The 16,995-nt window shown below is 42.8% G+C and overlaps 1 protein-coding gene across 1 annotated transcript; it reads left to right on the top strand.

The window, feature by feature from the left end:
- Positions 1 to 1,038: 1,038 nt before the first annotated feature.
- On the top strand, positions 1,039 to 15,172 carry si:dkey-13n15.2 (protein transport protein Sec24C). The gene is made up of 21 exons (XM_062543948.1): positions 1,039 to 1,298; positions 1,577 to 1,905; positions 2,601 to 2,671; positions 3,000 to 3,068; positions 4,140 to 4,251; positions 4,809 to 4,936; positions 5,398 to 5,533; positions 6,314 to 6,420; positions 6,857 to 6,969; positions 7,281 to 7,472; positions 7,718 to 7,814; positions 9,519 to 9,623; positions 10,087 to 10,254; positions 11,516 to 11,612; positions 11,825 to 11,973; positions 12,217 to 12,355; positions 12,576 to 12,697; positions 13,282 to 13,461; positions 13,981 to 14,169; positions 14,266 to 14,355; positions 14,651 to 15,172. Exons 2-21 carry the CDS (start codon positions 1,608 to 1,610, stop codon positions 14,789 to 14,791), a joined length of 2,703 nt encoding a protein of 900 aa, XP_062399932.1. The 5' UTR covers positions 1,039 to 1,298; positions 1,577 to 1,607; the 3' UTR covers positions 14,792 to 15,172.
- Positions 15,173 to 16,995: the final 1,823 nt, after the last annotated feature.

Genomic DNA, 16,995 nt, shown 5'->3' with positions numbered 1-16,995 from the left:
AAATGTGTTGGTCTAAGAGCATTGGCTTCTAGCCTCTGGTGTCCATCAATATTACAACACCTTGTCCAGGGGGCAAAAAGAGAGGATTGAATCAAATATTTATCGTCACACCTCTCCATTCTTCATGTTTCTGCCCTTATTTTTTATTTTATTTTTATTTCTGCCCTCTTAGCCCACTGTGTTTCCTGAAAGGACTTTTTCTAGAGCCATCCAGGGTATAGTGGCTTTTTTCCAGTCCTGTGTATAATCTTCTTGTCACAGTCCACTGGCTGGTTTATTCATGTGTGAGGCTAGAAAGTGCCAGAGAGATTTAAAGACATCTAACCCGGGATAATTCTTGTCATGGACGATCTAGGGACTGATTTACACAAAGTGTTCCTGAGAAACACTTGCTCTGCAGATCGCCAGAGTATGAGGGTCTTTAAGATTTCTGTGGACAAGAGGATCGAGAGATAGATTCCTAAAGACATTATTGAGAAATTGCAATTACATCAACTGTGTACAACTGAATATAAAATGTGATCGAATGTAATAGGCCCTGCTACCACTGCATAAAGTGTAGATACAGAAGTCCACAAGGGGGCGTATATTCTTATTTCTACAGTTATCATTCTGCCACCTAGTGACACAGTCACTTTTCCTTTCGCCTTACACTAGGCCAGTAGGCTAGAAGTTGTTCTCTTCGCTTTGATCAATAATAAAGTTGCAGCCTAAATAAATGAAAGCGTCAGTTTGCTGTAGCCTATTCACCATCGCATGCATGGTAATGATCACTATTCTGTTTAAAGAGAAATACGAATTCTGTGATGCATGATTTAAAAAAAAACTATTTTAGATGGTGTGAAATTTAGCACGATTTTGTTGAATTATACCATACATAAATAATAATAATAATGAAAACAGTCAAACACACAACATCACAAAAACAGCACAGTTTGTGGACTATGGCTACGGGGATATTTATTTCTGACAATGAATGCGAACGTCACATATTGCGTGACATGCGCAGTCACACGGGAATCAGCGGATATGCCAGACAAGTGGTATTTAACTATGGTAGCTGTACGTTCTTCCCACTGGAAAACCTAAACCTGTCTTCTCCATTGGTTGCAAATGCCATATTTACAAACGTGCCATTGTTTTCTCAATAACTTCTTAATAGATCATATATTATAGGCCTGATATGCACTACATAGGCAGGCTACAGGAGCGGTGACAGCGCGAAGAATAACGGAACATTGGTTCTTGTGAAAAATGCTGATGTCTTGTGTCAGGCAGATTTGACCCTGTCGATTAAGGTAACGAGAGGCAGATCACAAATATTTCCGTCGTGTATATGTCTTCTGCATCTGTCAGTTCATGAAAGTGTTTGTGCTATGTTCAGTTTTAGCGAAACACATAGAGCGTCATGCTCTGAATCCTGTCTCGTTGCATTTGCATCAACACCCACCCACCCAAGCACCCATATCTCCATGCATGAACAGTCGAGTGACTATAGCGCAACGTGAAGGAGCTCTTACGTGTGATTTTCATATAGAATTATTACATTAATGCGTCCTTGTTGTTGTCATGACAGATCCGACATACCTCTGTGATCTCAGAGTAAGATGGATATCCCTGCTTCCAGTCCCACCTATGGCCAAGAGGGGCTGTGGGGCTGTTATTATGGCTGGGCCCCCTCAGCAACAACACCACAGCTGAACTCTCCAGCGGGATTCTCAAACACCTTCCAGACCCCATACCAGTGCCAGACGAGTACCTGTCAGGCTGGACCTGCAGCCGCACACCCAGCCCCTTATCCTCCACCTGTGGGTCAGCCTGGACCACCACCTAGACACCAACCAACAGGCTCTGGTGGCCTCCAGAGACCGAACCACTGGAACACTAACTATCAGGACCAGAACGGTAGGTAAACTGTAGGCTAATCAGTAGAATTGTGAATGAATGCCATGATTTCCCACCTACCGAGGTTTGCATTGATTAAATAGGGATGGGATGGGCATAGGAACCCATTACTTTTCCTCATCCTTCTTTGTAATTATAGCCTGATTCTGATTCTTTGGCTTTTGGGCACTGTGATTATTATTTTTTTTTTTTGTTTGCATAAATACACACAATGTGGCTAATACACAGGAAAGTACTGTTTGTGACAGTGTGCATATTTGGACTGTAATTGTATGAGTCGTTGTTGTACAGTCTGGAACATGGGGGTGAGGAAACATGTGCATTATTGTCTTTGTTACAGTTGTGATTGTTAGTTGTGATTGTTAGTGGTGAAATGTTCTAGGTGCAAGATCTATGGTGTCCCAGGTGGTTCATGTTTAGTGATCAAAAAGTTATGCAGAAATGTGTAGCTAAAAAGGGTAGCTAGGTTATCTGTTTCATTATGATGGCTTCCTCAAGCCAAACTATTACATTTGATTTGCCAGTGTTCAGGAATGAGTATAGCCAAAATGAAATCTTTTGCAGATTACTCATGGGCTCTCTCTGAATGTTTAACACTCTGTAAAGCACCATGTGACATGTAATGTTTTGAAGTAAGTTTTTCAGCTAAATGAAATTGAAAATGAATTTCAAGTCAGATTTGCTTTGATTTGCAGGTGCTCTGTTTAGACCTGCTGCTGATACAACATGCAAAGCCCAGTCACCCTCAGAGAAAGGCACACAACCTGTAAGGCAAATATTACAGTACCCATGGCTGTCTATTGCACATGCATTTTAAAGCTATTGCCAAAAAAGGCACACACATTGTCTTAATAGCTTTTTTTGTGCGCATTAGATTGATGTAATTTGTGAAAACAAAATTATAGAATTATGTGAGAGCATTTTTAGTTTTTAGGTAAAATATAAGACATTTTGCCAAATAGTCTTGCTCAATGGTGTTTTTATAGTCTTCTTGTTTTCTTTCTTTCTTTCTCTGTTGCATGTTTCCCTGTCTCTCTGTTGCTGAAGATGTTTGGTATCTCACTGCCTCTTTCTTCTTTCTTTTCCTAATTCAGGGGAGTAAGCTGTCGAGTCCAAGCTCAGAGTCTCGGTATGGTCTGGACCCTCAGCTTCTTCCCAGTGCTGTGAGTTCTCTGTGTTTCACTTACTGCTCTAGAATACAGGAGGTGGTGCCCGGCAGGTCTTGTTTTTTTTGTTGTTGTTGTTTTCATTGATTTTTCACTGTTCAATGTAGGATTATTTAAAAAAAAAAAAAAAAAATAACACTTTTATTTGGGACACAGGTTCTTCCTTAGGAAAAAAGCCAATATTGTGATAATGACTGCAAATAACCACTGATTATCTGAGTATCTTGGAACTTTGATTGTAGCAGACAGCACAGAAAAAACAGCACAGAGAATGAACATGTTAAATAGTCAGGAATAGAGGGCAGATCAAAGCTAGGATCATGCAGAGGAATAGGTAATAACCTTTCAATTATTACCAACACAACAACTATGTCAATCTGACTTGAAATTGATGTTTGATGTTTCTTTTCATGTTCAATACCTCAACAAGCCTCTGAAAGTGATGTAAGTGTATGCAAATATGTTAGCTGGAAGTGCAATTGGATGAATTGCATCATACGTTTTGAAATGGTGGGATTGAATGACAGGTGATGAAATAGGAAAGACCTAGAGGTCTCATCAAAGATCCTTTATTATTGACAAGATAGAGCAACGTAATGCATCTCTATGGAAGCAAAATTTGAACAGTTCCTGTCTGCTTAAAGAGGCGTGTTGGAAAGACGTCATAGTGGGATATCGATCTCTGTCAGATCGGCAAGCAGTTCAGTTCGAATGTTAGTAGGTCTGCTTAAAGGGGGATTTAGCCCCCCTCCCCCTTGTGAAGACAGAATGCGGAAATGCGCCTCTCGCTCCGCTTTGACCCTCTCTGGTCTCATATTCAGGTTAGAATTAAGCAATGCGCCCCGAGAGGCTGTATAGGCTACACTGATTTTAGAACAGCAAGATGTTAGGCACGGCGCGCAAGACTCTTCTCTAAGCTCTTTATGTTTCAGCAGGTTCAGGACTCTTCTCTGCTTTAAACCTTTTGTCTGTTTGAGCAGGTCCAGAAATCTTGTCTGTTTTAAGCCCTGTGTTGTTTGAGCAGGTCCAGAAATCGTGTCTGTTTTAAACCCTGTGTTGTTTGAGCAGGTCCAGGTTTTGGAGGAGGACCAGGTGGAGTGGAAGGGGAAGACGTTTGTGTCTGAAGCTCCATCAAGTCTTCCCCCTCTGTCAACCACTGGCTGCATTATAGAGGATAAAGGTGAACCTTTAGGCAGGGAGTCAGATGCTGCCCGTTAGCGGGTTTCATACGGCTCCTACAGAACACCAAAACATCTGGATGAAACCTGCTTTTCACATCCAGAGCTGTTGCCTTTGATTATGTGCAGTAAATTATAAATTGCTTAATTAAATCTAGCACTACAAGCCATCCTCGGGAAGAAAGATGCAGAAAAGGAAAAATAGGCTTTGCTGCACCATCAGTTCCATTGCAGAGGATAAAGACGAACCTTTAGGCAGTAGAACATCTGTGCAATACCAAAGAGATATTTCACAATAATATCATATTAGCATGTTGCAAATTCAGGGAATTTCCACAGAGGTGAGAATCCCTGTCTGCCAGTTTTGTATAGCAGCGCACTGGGAGATTCTGAGTCTAATGGAAGTTAGTAAGAAAAACAAACATTGCTTACAGCAGCTGTTTAGCCATAAAGCACGAGCAGGGTCATACCAACATGTACTGTTCCTGGGTGAGTAAGAAAGTGAAGTCCAACACAGTGTTTAGTGACAGCCTGCCTGCTTCCCTATGCCATTCCCCAGGTAATGCCAGCCCTCGGTTCATCCGTTGTACCACCTACAGTTTCCCCTCTGAGGCCCAGTCTGCCCAGCAAAGCCACCTGCCTCTGGGCGCCATCTTGGCTCCTCTGGCTCAGCAGCACAAAGCAGAGGTCAGTCTAGAGCCAATAAATGCTCTCTCTCTCTCTCTAGGTCCCCCCACCTCTCTCTCTCTACAGTCTCTCTCTCTCTCTCTCTCTCTCTCTCTCTCTCTCTAGGTCTCTCTCTCTCTCTCTGAAATGTAACATACAATATATATATGTTATATTTCAGCAATGTTAAGAGGTACAATGATAAAATGCAATTCAACTAAATGTGTGTGTGTGTGTGTGTGTGTGTGTGTGTGTGGTGTGTGTGTGTGTGTGTGTGTGTGTGTGTGCGTGTGTATGCGCGTGCGTGCCTGCGTGCGTGCGTGCGTGCGTGCGTGCGTGCGTGCGTGCGTGCGTGCGTGTGTGTGTGTGTGTGTGTGGGCGTGCACACATTCGTAAGTGTGTGATTGCATAATGTGTGTGTGCGTATCTCTCTCTCACCCTCTCTCTCTGTATGTATATGTGTTTTGTGGTTGTGTTCCCAGCGCCCGGTGCCCGTGTGTGAAGAGGTTGAGTGCCTGAGAGGCTGTGCGGAGTGTGGTGCCTACATGTGCCCTGCCATGACCTGGCAGGACTGTGGCCAGCGGTTCCACTGCCCCTTCTGTGGCAAATACAATGAAGGTGAGTGGAGGGGTCATGCTATGTGTGCTCCATTTTATTTAACCACACAGGCCTTTCCTGTACATCAACCACAGGCCTTTCCTGTACATCAACCACAGGCCTGTCCTGTGCACCTGTACAGGAAACTTAAAATGTGTAGGCCTTGGGTGATATGCATTTTTATATTTGCAACCCACCGCATCCCCTAAACACTCTCTGACTTTGTGCTGTGACTTTGAATTTGCATGATATAGAGATTATTTTGAAATGATACTGTAGATTCAATTTTGTTTCCCTTTTATTCTGTTACTTCACTTAGTAGGGTGTTTACCACTATGTTGAAAAACAGTAGTTGAATCCTCCTCTTGAGGTTTAGTTTAAAGGGACACTTCACCGATTAGCATTAAGCTATGTATCTTCAGAAAACTAGTCATGTTTTTGAATGGTATGGCAATATTACCTCAGTTTGCCTTGAGATGGGAGAAATACGGATTTCAATGTTGATCTTCCTGCTTTCAATGATGTAAAAATGATCATCCTGCATCATTGAAAGCAGGAAGTCCTATTCATGGGTTTCATTGAAATCCGTATTTCTCCCATCTCAAGGCAAACTGAGGGAATGATGCACGACCATTCAAAAACATGACTGGTTTTCTAAAGATACAAAGCTTAATGCTAATCGGTGAAGTGTCCCTTTAAGTATCTAGGTCTATGTTTATTTATTTATTTATTTATTTATTAATGAATGCCCTCTCATGGTTAGCGTGCTGTTGCCCTTGTATTTGCACCCCTCCTTTCCAGTTCCCTGGCAGCTGTACCAGCCCACAGACGGCCGCAGCCGCAGGGTAGACGCAGACAAGAGACCAGAGTTGAGCTTGGGCTCCTATGAAATACTTGAACAAAATAAGGTCAGGAAACTAAGCATGGCACGGATTGGTGTGTTCGTAAGACATGTTCAAGTGCAAGTTCAAGTTCTCTCTGTTGGGGGATGAAATTACATGTCCTCAGGTGTCAACTGACAAGAAGAAACAACATTAAAGTCGTACAGACGATATAAAGTGCATGAGAATGAAAACCAACATTAAATACAGTGGTTGATGCACCTGAAGTATCCATACGTGCCACCATTTTACACAAACTTCATAATATGACATGATAAATCAGACTTGAGAATATGAAAATAATATATGATCTTTGCTACTGTCACAGTATCAATTAAATTATACCAATCTATTTGCCATGCTGTGTGTATGGTGGGTAATGTGTGTCTTTTTTAGTGTCACACTTAGCTAACATATTACTGTAGCTAGTCACAGAGTCACAGTTATGTTTGACTTCATGCAGGAGGAAGCGGCCTGTCTTCTCCTGGCAGTGGACGTGTCGGACCCGTCTCTGACAGCTGGCCAGTTAGAGTCAATATGCCAGCAACTGCACACACTCCTGGACACTGTGTATAGGTATGCTACACTATTTTGGCCATCAGAAATGGATGGTCAGAGGGGCCGAGTTATAGACATGAAAGGCGTGGCCTTTCCACAATCACTAAATTAATGGTGTGATTTTGTGATCAAACATTGGACGCTAGGCGCAACAGAATTGTTCTTATGTTTCTCAATTAGTCATGAGTGTGTTTTGGGCATAACATCCTTGAAACCAATCAGTATGACCTCTGTCATTCCCTGTAACAGCACGCAGTGCAACCTAGAGTCATACTCACACTTCCAAGGCATGTAATTGACTCAAGTGTGTTGTTTGTTTATTTTTTGAGGGAGGAAGGCACAGAGCAGTGTGCCCTGCGAGTGGGTCTGCTCACCTACGACCACAGAGTTCACCTCTACAACCTGAGCGCCAGCTTGTCCCGCCCCCACATGCTGGTTGTCACGGAGATGGAGGAGCTGGAGCTCCCTGTGACTGATGGCCTTCTGGTTCCCCTCAGCGAGTGTAAACACATCATTCAGAGGTAGGTGCTGACAATTTGCTGGCACCTTGGTACTTGACCTAGATATGCCAACCAAATGTGAAGAAACAGTCCGTTCTTATGCTATGTGATGTCCAGATATCGTTATTATTGCCACATAGCTCCTTCAAGAACACCGTTGTTTTGATGTTTTTTATATTATTATTATTTAAAAATGATAAATAAAATGTTCACTCAGTGGGTGTTCCTCTGTTCCTCCTGATTTGTTTTTGGTTTATCCTGTCTAGCGTGCTACAGCAGATCCCCTTATTTACCTCAGAGTCCCAGGGCTCTGCCCCCTTACCTCACGATACTGTCGTCTCCATGGGACTCAAGATCCTGCAGGTGGGTCAGCAAACTGTTCTGCTTGTTTTTCTGTAACTCCGCAGGGTAGTGGGCTCGATACTGAGGAACCATACATGAAGATCAAATGTATAGCTGTATTATGGCATGATTTACGTACATTTGTGAACAATGCAGTGATGACGGTGCCATAGTCAAACCGCAGAAAATGCATGCTGTGCTGCCTGTTTGTACCACGGCGTGTTGCGAAGAAATTATGCCTCAAGTGGGCGCAAACGTGTTAGTACATCTACCCCTAAGTCCTTTTGGTTAAAAAACAGGGTTGCTTAAATAAGGAAATGTAAATGTGACTTGTAACCAGGCCCGCTGCTGAGCTTCTGGAGGCCCTAAGCTTAAATGGACAGGGAGGCCCCCAAACGCCAACACCCCCCCCCCCCCCTCCCCCCACTACTGTTCATATAAAAAGTGACTCAAAAACAACATGTGAATCATCTTAAATCTGCTGTTCATCTGTAAAGCACTTTGTTATCTCATAGCCAGTAGCCTGTGTATTTCACAATGATATGGGAAGCACATTAAGCTATTATATTAGGCTATATCAATTTCGTGGAACATATACAAAACCTTATGTCTATTAGGCTACTCTAATTTTACACATTAAACAAAAGGCATTTTGTAAATAACCAAACGTAAAGATACCCTAGCACATTTTGGCCCATACCAAATGAAATTGAATTGAGATATTACATGCATGTGCCTTAAATAAGAGTTCTGAAATATATTTTATATATATTAGACAGGCTGATGAATGTTATATATTGTTATATACTGTCTAATCTCTGATCGCTGATCACCACAGCCTATGCAGAGAAAAGCTTTGGACAGAAGCAGCAGTGCTAATCTTGCAGTGCACTTTGCACAAACTGCTAACTAGAATTTCGCTGACTTCGTATTGGGTGCCAAATATCTACATTGACGACTGTAATTTGCAATGACATTTGTTGCATTAATTTTGCAAACTATTTGCAAACATGTCACATGCATTGTGAAATCTAGATTTGACATAATTTAGGGCTTAGAGCTACATCAAATCCAACTAGGTTGCTGTCGTTAGCTAGCGTTAGCAAAATAATTCAAACCTAAAGTAAACACGAACCTACCCAAGCTGCACAAGCGTCATCTCTCAGTTTTCTTTTCTTTTCTTTCGTTTTTCAGTGCCAGATCCATATTGTCTCTTACTTCCTATTATGAATCACCATTCGAATTCAGCTTGAATAAAGACGGGTTTTATTATTATGGTAAACTTCAGGTAAAAGGATGCGCCGATTTGAAAACACAGAACTTTGAAGGCTGTACCATTTCAGGGAAGCGGGGGGAGACTCTTTTTATATATAAGGTAAAAACATATAATTTGCCCGAATTGAGTGATAGATTACACAATTAAGAAGGAATAACGATGGGCATGTTCATAACTTATTTCTATATTTTTTGTAATGTAATAATATATTAATTATCATTACAAAAAATTAGCAACCTTAATTTTGGGGGCCCCCGCCAGGTACTTGGGGCCCTACGCGCTCTGCGTACTCTGCGTATGCGGAGCGGCGGGCCTGCTTGTAACTTCAAGGACCAAGGTTCTACAAAGAAGTGCCCGTGCCTGGAGAGACGTGCACTGCTCTCAGATCAGCTCAGTTGTCCATTCAGAAGTGAGTGCGAGTGAGAGTTGTTTGTGCCTGTCTTCCACAGGCAGTGGGCTGTCCTGGGAAGCTGCTGGTCTTCCACTCGTCTCCCCTCAGTGAGAGTCCCAGCCGGCCCGCCTCCTCTGGCTTCTTCAACTCCAGCAAACCAAAGGTAGCAGCACTCACACGCATCCTCTGGGGAAGAGTTGGCAGTGGGTCATCTCCTTTCTTCTCTGCTCTCCTCTCCTCTCTTGTTCTCTCATCTCCTCTCCTCTCCTCTAATCTTTTCTTTTTAGCTCCCTTCTTACTCATCTCTGCTTTCCACTCATGTTCTCTGCTCTTCTCTTTTTTCCTCTCCTCTCATCTTCTCTCTTTTCCTCTCCTCTCTCCTCCCCTCATCTTGTCTTCTCCTCAGCTGTCCTCAACTACAGTATACTATGCTTATATTTACTATTGTATAGTGCTGTATGAAGTCCCTGCTCTGTTTTATAGACTTTTTAGTAGATTTCTATGACAATGGCACTATATAATTTACTAAGCTACAATTGAATATTAAAATGTAGTAGTTGTACAGTATCTTACTCTCTAGTACTGAATGCTTACTTTCTCACATATGTCTTCTCCTGATTTTTTAGTCACTTTTCCAGTCATCTGATTCTGGCGTTTCATTGGCCAAGGCATGTGTCAGTCAAGGCTGCAGCGTGCACCTTTTCCTGTTCGCTCAGCAGGATGTGGGAGGGGCTTGGCCAGGGGACATCCCCATCTTGACAGGTGGTGGACTGTACTACTACAACAGCTTGCAGGTAAGAGGCACGGGCATGGGCTTGTACGTCATCTCTTTTCAGATGGTTCCACAACACAATACTGACACACTGGGTGCGTTTCATGCAGCGTTTATACGTCCTCCCTCGCTCCTCGATGCCTCGATCCTCACTGATCTACATAAAGAATGATGGGGGGGGAAACAATGGGATAGTCTATCCAGTGTTAGTTATAGATCAGTGGGAACGCCCCTCGAGGATCGAGCATCGAGGATCGAGGAGGCCAGTGGCGGAACAACTGCACACAGGGCCCTGGGGCAGAGATGGTTGATGGGCCCCCCCTCCCCATACCCCCCCCAAATTATGCTTTAGTTTGTAGAAGTCACGAGCATGGAGAGAGCCCACAAAGTATAATGATCTTTCTCGTTTGATCGATTATTGGAATTGTCATTCATAAAAACTATAGATTCTGCGTTAATTGTGTGAGAATGATCCGGGGCTGATGCTTGGCATAAGAACAAGTTAAACCAGGTATTATCAACTTCCCGTAGCCTAGTCCAACAAGCCTATAGCCTACGTTGTTCACTACGATGGAAATTTGATGATGACGTTAAACAATTCTTCAGATATCATACCCATCATGCACTGCAGTTGTCAAAAAATTACACAAAAATTATTTTAAAAAAATACAAGCCATAACAACATAGCTTATCTTAAAATAACATAACTAACTATTACATTACAAGACAGCTTTAGGGATTTCACTTGTATTTTTTGAGTCATGACTCCCACCATGATAAAATAGTAGATCTAAAATGCTAGATATATAAATAGGCTAGGCACCTAGAACGTGATATCATGTGTGATATAGGCCTACAGTTCCACACGTTCGGTGAGAAGGACATTACGGGATCGGATAAATTGAATTTGCGTTTTTGTCGAAGCGTAGAGGGCCCTTTGAGCCCTCGGAAAGGGCCCGGGCCCAGGGGCAGCTGCCCCGCCTGCCCCGCCTATAGCTCCGCCCCTGGAGGAGGCATAATGAGAGGCACCCATTGTCCACATTCATACCATACGGCTGTGGAGCAAAATGATATCCAAATTGCTCCACTTCGGAGACGCTGATACAATGGTAGAAGGTGGATGCAAATCTCAAATATGCAAATCGGATAAAAGTGTGTCGGATACATTTGTATCCAACATAATGTAGACGTACTCTCAGGTTACAAGTCAGTTTAAGAGGGTCCAATGTTTATTCTGTATGTCACTGTAACAAGTGTGGTTCATCTGTTTTTTTTTTTTTTAGTCAAAACTGGAGAGGGAGCAGCTACACTGTGATCTGAATAGGATAGTAGAGACAGTCACAGCATACAAGGCCCAGCTTAGAGTCTTCACCAGCAAAGGTAGGTAGCATGGAGAACTGGGTAGCACTCAAAAATACTGGTAAAGTGAATTAAGATATACATTTAAAATAAAAAAGGAAATACACACAGGGCGCTCAACAATGTCAATCTACCACTTATTGTTTCTTATACGACTACTCTAACCTGACCCTAACATGTTCACTGAAGCATCCATCAGTAAGATCTGTGTGATGTGTTTCCTTTTATCCCAGAGCTCAGTGTGTCCGGTTGCTATGGCTCATTCATCCCCAGTGGTTGTCCAGGGCTTGTTGCCATGGCTGCCCTCGACTGGAACACAGCTCTGGCCCTGGAGTTCACCCACAGCCGACCCCTCAGTGAGGCACAAGGCGTCGCCATACAGGTCAGATGGCTGCAGTTTGGTGTGGCTCTTTAGCTACTTTGCATGTCACCACATTGAGATAAGAAATATAAGAATAAGAAACGCTTCATCAATGTACTGTAGCAAAACTGAAAAATAGGCTAAATATTCCATCAACGAGGAATCACAGATGGAAAAAGTCTTGATTGTGATATCTTAGTATTAAGACTTAGGTGTCTTTGATATCTACTGTATGCCTGATCATGACTGATCTACTTGCTTCAGGTTGTCCTGTCTTACATGGATCCTCATGGGAAGAAGAGAACCAGAGTCCACAGTCTGAGTCTGCGCTGCTCAGCCTCCCTCCTGGAGAGTTTCCGAAACAGCCAGGCCGAGACGGTTCTCACCTTCTACTGCAAGAAGAGTGAGTTCACCTCTCATCATGACTTGATAAAATGATTTAGAGTCTAGATTCTAGACAATAGCAGGGTTTAAAGTTTTGTGGGGCACTGTGCTGGAATTCAGGCATGGGCTGGGCTGTTTAAAACCTGCTACAGTGTCTTCACAAACCTGTGTACTCCAGTCTGTGAGGTATAAAATGTTGTCTTCATCTTTCCCCCCCTCCCTCCCTCCACGCCACTCAGTGTACTGTGCAGTTGTAGAGCGCCCTCTACAGTGCCTCCGTGAGGAACTGCAGGCTGAGGTGACAGAGTTACTGGCCTGCTACCGCAAACACTGCAGCTCCACCCCAGTGTCCTCGGGACAGGTAACTGGGACAGAGAGTGCAAGCAACTGATCCTACTTACTAGTATGCTAAACTTGTTGACACAGACCCAAAGTGAATATAAATAAGATTGTGAGAAAGAATTTTTAAGAATTGTGTTAGCTTGTTGAAGTTTTATTTTAAGTTAAGTATTAGTTAAGTGGAGAAAACATACAGCATGTTCAGGTTCCACTAAACTACCACCCGGTGAAAATCCTGTGAAAGTGTATTTTGTACATCAGTTATAAAAAACCTAAAGATTATTAATTTCACTGCAAGCGATTTTACTGGCTTTATTCAGTCTGTCATTTGCAGAGGAACTTGCATTGTATTTAATACAGCGCTATAGATGATATAAAGAGAGCTGGCCCAACGCTAGCTGATTTGCATGCTCACCTCAGTGGACATTTGGACAACACAGGATAGGCATTTTTGATAATACATCAAAGGTTGTTTCTTCACATTTTGTTGCTACTTCTAACTCTTTCTTTCTCTTCTAACTTTTTTTTTCAAATTTAAATTCAATTAAAAATGAAAAGGCTTTGTAAACACATTCCTGTATGACAGTGACACCTCTACTTCCGTAGCTTGTCCTGCCTGCGTTCCTGAAGGCTCTGCCGGTGTACGTGAACAGCCTGAGGAAGAGCGAGGTGGTGCTGCCTGGCGTCCGCAGCTCCGTGCACCAGCGTCTCCTGCTGCGCAGCCGCATCCTCTCCATGGACACCAAGAACACCGTCTCCCACTTCTACCCCAGGGTTCTCACGCTGGTGAGTTGCCATGCCGTCTACCTCTTCTACCCCAGGGTTCTCACGCTGGTGAGTGGCCATGCTCTCCCACTTCTACCCCAGGGTTCTCACGCTGGTGAGTTGCCATGCCGTCTACCTCTTCTACCCCAGGGTTCTCACGCTGGTGAGATGCCATGCTATGGTTAAAGATGCTGCTTTCATAGATGGAAATGACTTGTATTTCCTCTCATGCGTCTTCTGTGCATGTGTGCAATGCTCCATGGTAGAACACTACTGATTTTTCAGTTTCCAAGTGACACTGTAGCATACGTCTATCTAATCGGTAGATAATGTACATGTTGTACTGCCTGCACAGAAAAAGGAGACTACTCAAATAAAAAAAGAAAAAGCCTGTCACCATATTGCACATTTTCTCTCTCTCTCTCTCTCTCTCTCTCTCTCTCTCTCTCTCTCTCTAGAGAAGAAAGTGTGTATTACCACCAAAGGGATTAAAAAAAGAGTAAAGCAAAGGTAAAACCTGCTACCTTATCTGTGTTTCAGTGTGTGGGTGATGAGCGCCCCCATGTGGGAGAGGTGGTGCGCTGCAGTGCCTCCAGCCTGGACCCCAGCGGTCTGTACCTGGCCTACTCACCCTTCGCCCTGGTGCTCTGGATGGGACATGGAGTCTCCAGACGAGCCCTGATGGAGCTCTTCAACAACTCCTGCTTCTCCTCAGTCACGTCAGGGGAGGTGAGACAGGCAGATAAGCCCCATCCTTGCTGCTATAAAGTGACTCACTCATTGAAAAAAAATACTAACTATGTTTTTTTTCTGTGTTTTATGCAGATAAAAATGCCTGTACTGGATACTCCCATGTCAGTTCATGTGAGGACTCTAATAGAAACTCTACAGTCAAATTCACCCTTCACTGTATCGGTAAGGCTGGTTGAAGTAGATAGGGTGGTGATTTGACTTGGGAGGCATGCCAGAACAAAGGGGTTTTCATATTTCACAATGTAACTTAATTTGTAGAAGAGGCCAATGGTGACCACAGAGGACAGGCATGCACTGAGTATGCTGCCACTGAGCACATGATTATTATAGTGGCTTTAGCTTTTAATGTCTTGTGTCTTCTGAGAACAGTAACTGGCCATTTTGTTGCACTAAATACTGGCATGGAATGTGTGATACTATTTATTTTTGGCTCATTTATGTATCTATCAACCCTCAGCTGAAGGTGGTTAAGCAGGGTGATAGCTGTGAGGACACCATACAGCGTCTCCTCATAGAGGACAAGAGCCCCAACGGCGGAGCCTCGTACGCCGACTTCCTCTACCACCTCCACATCAACTCCCTGCGTCTCCAGGTATGACGCAGTGGCTCGTCGTCTCTCTGAGTGAAGACGCAGGCTGTGAATCTTCATTATGTAAATCACTGTAATGTGGAATATGTGCCAGTTTATTTGTGTCCTAAGCCCAATGGATGCATGTGAATATTGTAAGCAATAACAGATAGGTTTTAATGTTATTCTTACTAAGAAGATAGTGTATGTACAGTATGTGAGTGGCTATACATTGTTTCAGAAGTGTCTTGTTGACCCTTTTACTTGCTACTTGTTTCATTATATCTTTTTTTTATTTATTAATTGCATTTTATGGTTATGTTGAAATGCATAGCTGAAGTTGAACCCTGTAAACACTGAATTTGCTTTCCTCAGTTTGTACTGTTAATAAATGCTCCATTCAAGTCATAACTCATGGACTCCAAAGAGTTTTCATTCGGCAAAATAGTAATCAGTGAAATATAAATTACTTAAAAGAGAACTGATGTAAAAAATAAGTGGTGTATATGAAGCAGTGAATGGCGTCTTATAATATCTTCAGACTGCAAGGTATTTGTCTGTTGTCAACAAGATGCTGCAAAAATAGTCTCCGCAAAATATCCTTGAATGCTATAATTACAACAGATGGGATTTATCTTGTCTTTGGTGCAGACTTCATGACTAGCTTCTCATTTAACAAAAAGTTTTTGTGTCTCTAAAATAGTCTAACTTAGATGGAACAGTATTGTAGAAGGCTCTTAAGTAGAGCACACGCAGTAATCTTAAACTAGATTGATTTTCACATAGTTTAATACCCTTATCCCATTGCCATACTGGTCCAAGAATGGTTAAAAATCAGTATGGATGACATAGCATCAATAGTTTGTTTAATGTAATACTAATAAAATACAACACAGGATAAAAAAGTAACAAAGACTCAAACACTTCTGTGTAACTATTAGCATATAAGTATAGTGCACCAACTTATACAGTAAGACTGAAATCCAGTATGAGTGCTATGAAAGCAACACAACTATTTAACAGTGAATGGTTATAGATAGATTTATTGATCCACAAGGGGAAATTCAAGGTCCAGCAGACTTGGACAACGTCATTGGCTATGCTCCTCAGGTGAGACGGTATAACATAGAATTGTCAACTGTTTCAACCTTCCTATGGCTTGATCAACATGTATGCGATTGTGAGCAATATCCTTTGTGGCTTGCACTTCATAGGCATAAACTTGCCATGATGTAGGAATGGTGGAATGTTGACACTCACACCTGCAGGCACGGTGTCCTGGATCAGGAATCCTTTATCTGCCAAGATGTGGTCACCTGACTGGAACTGACTCAGAATCCCTGACCTAAGGACAATGTTTCTGTCTGTTGTCGACCCTGGGAAGAGATCACTGCAGTAAGTTATGGCCCCATTAGGTGCCACACCCAGAAGTAGCTTGAAGGAGTGCATTCCCCTGTACACAGAATACTGTAGGTCTCCTTTTGGACACTCATTTCATGAGGAGTAGCTATTCTAATGTCTGTACAGTCAATAATCATCTTATATTTGGGGAACTTGTGACAGGAAGCTGGCATACTCATTTGATTTTTTTCCCTGCAAGGAACTGTTGACATGAGACTTTTTAATAGCAATCTGTGCAAGACGGCTATAAATGTCCTCACAACGTTTCTAACAGTGGCATCACTACAGCCGAAAAGAGTAGCCAGGTGAAGGCTAGTGTAGTTTTGACGTAATTTCATTAGCGTCGTGAAAACTTGATCGGGAAAAGTAATTAAATGTACAGTCAAACCATCGATGTAAAACGGGCTATCTTTGAAACCAGCCAAAAAGTTCAGGATTATCTCAAATATAGCTCTGTCAGGCAAGCCTGTCTTCATCCTCAGCACATTCTCTTCTACCTGTGTAACAGAGTAGGTTTTCTGCCCCTCTTTTAATGTGCTAAGTTCCCCCTTCAATTTCTTTATCGTCTGTAGCATCTCATTGCTAGATGGCGCAGCCATCTCTGCATCACTTACAGTGCCACTACACACTGGCGAGGAATCAACCTCAATGGAATGACTTGCTTGTGAACTAGTCTGAGGTGTAGGTGTAGTCTGGGGTGTAGGTGTAGTCTGGGGTGTAGCCTGGGGTGTAGTCTGGGGTGTAGGTGTAGTCTGGGATGTAGGTGTAGTCTGGGGTATAGTCTGGGGTGTAGGTGTAGTCTGGGATGTAGTCTGGGATGTACAGTAGGTGTA

Source organism: Sardina pilchardus, chromosome 8 (genome assembly GCF_963854185.1).
Source record: "Sardina pilchardus chromosome 8, fSarPil1.1, whole genome shotgun sequence".
In the NCBI taxonomy this organism is placed as follows: Eukaryota; Metazoa; Chordata; class Actinopteri; order Clupeiformes; family Clupeidae; genus Sardina; species Sardina pilchardus.
This window is presented reverse-complemented; position numbering and strand designations above follow the sequence as displayed.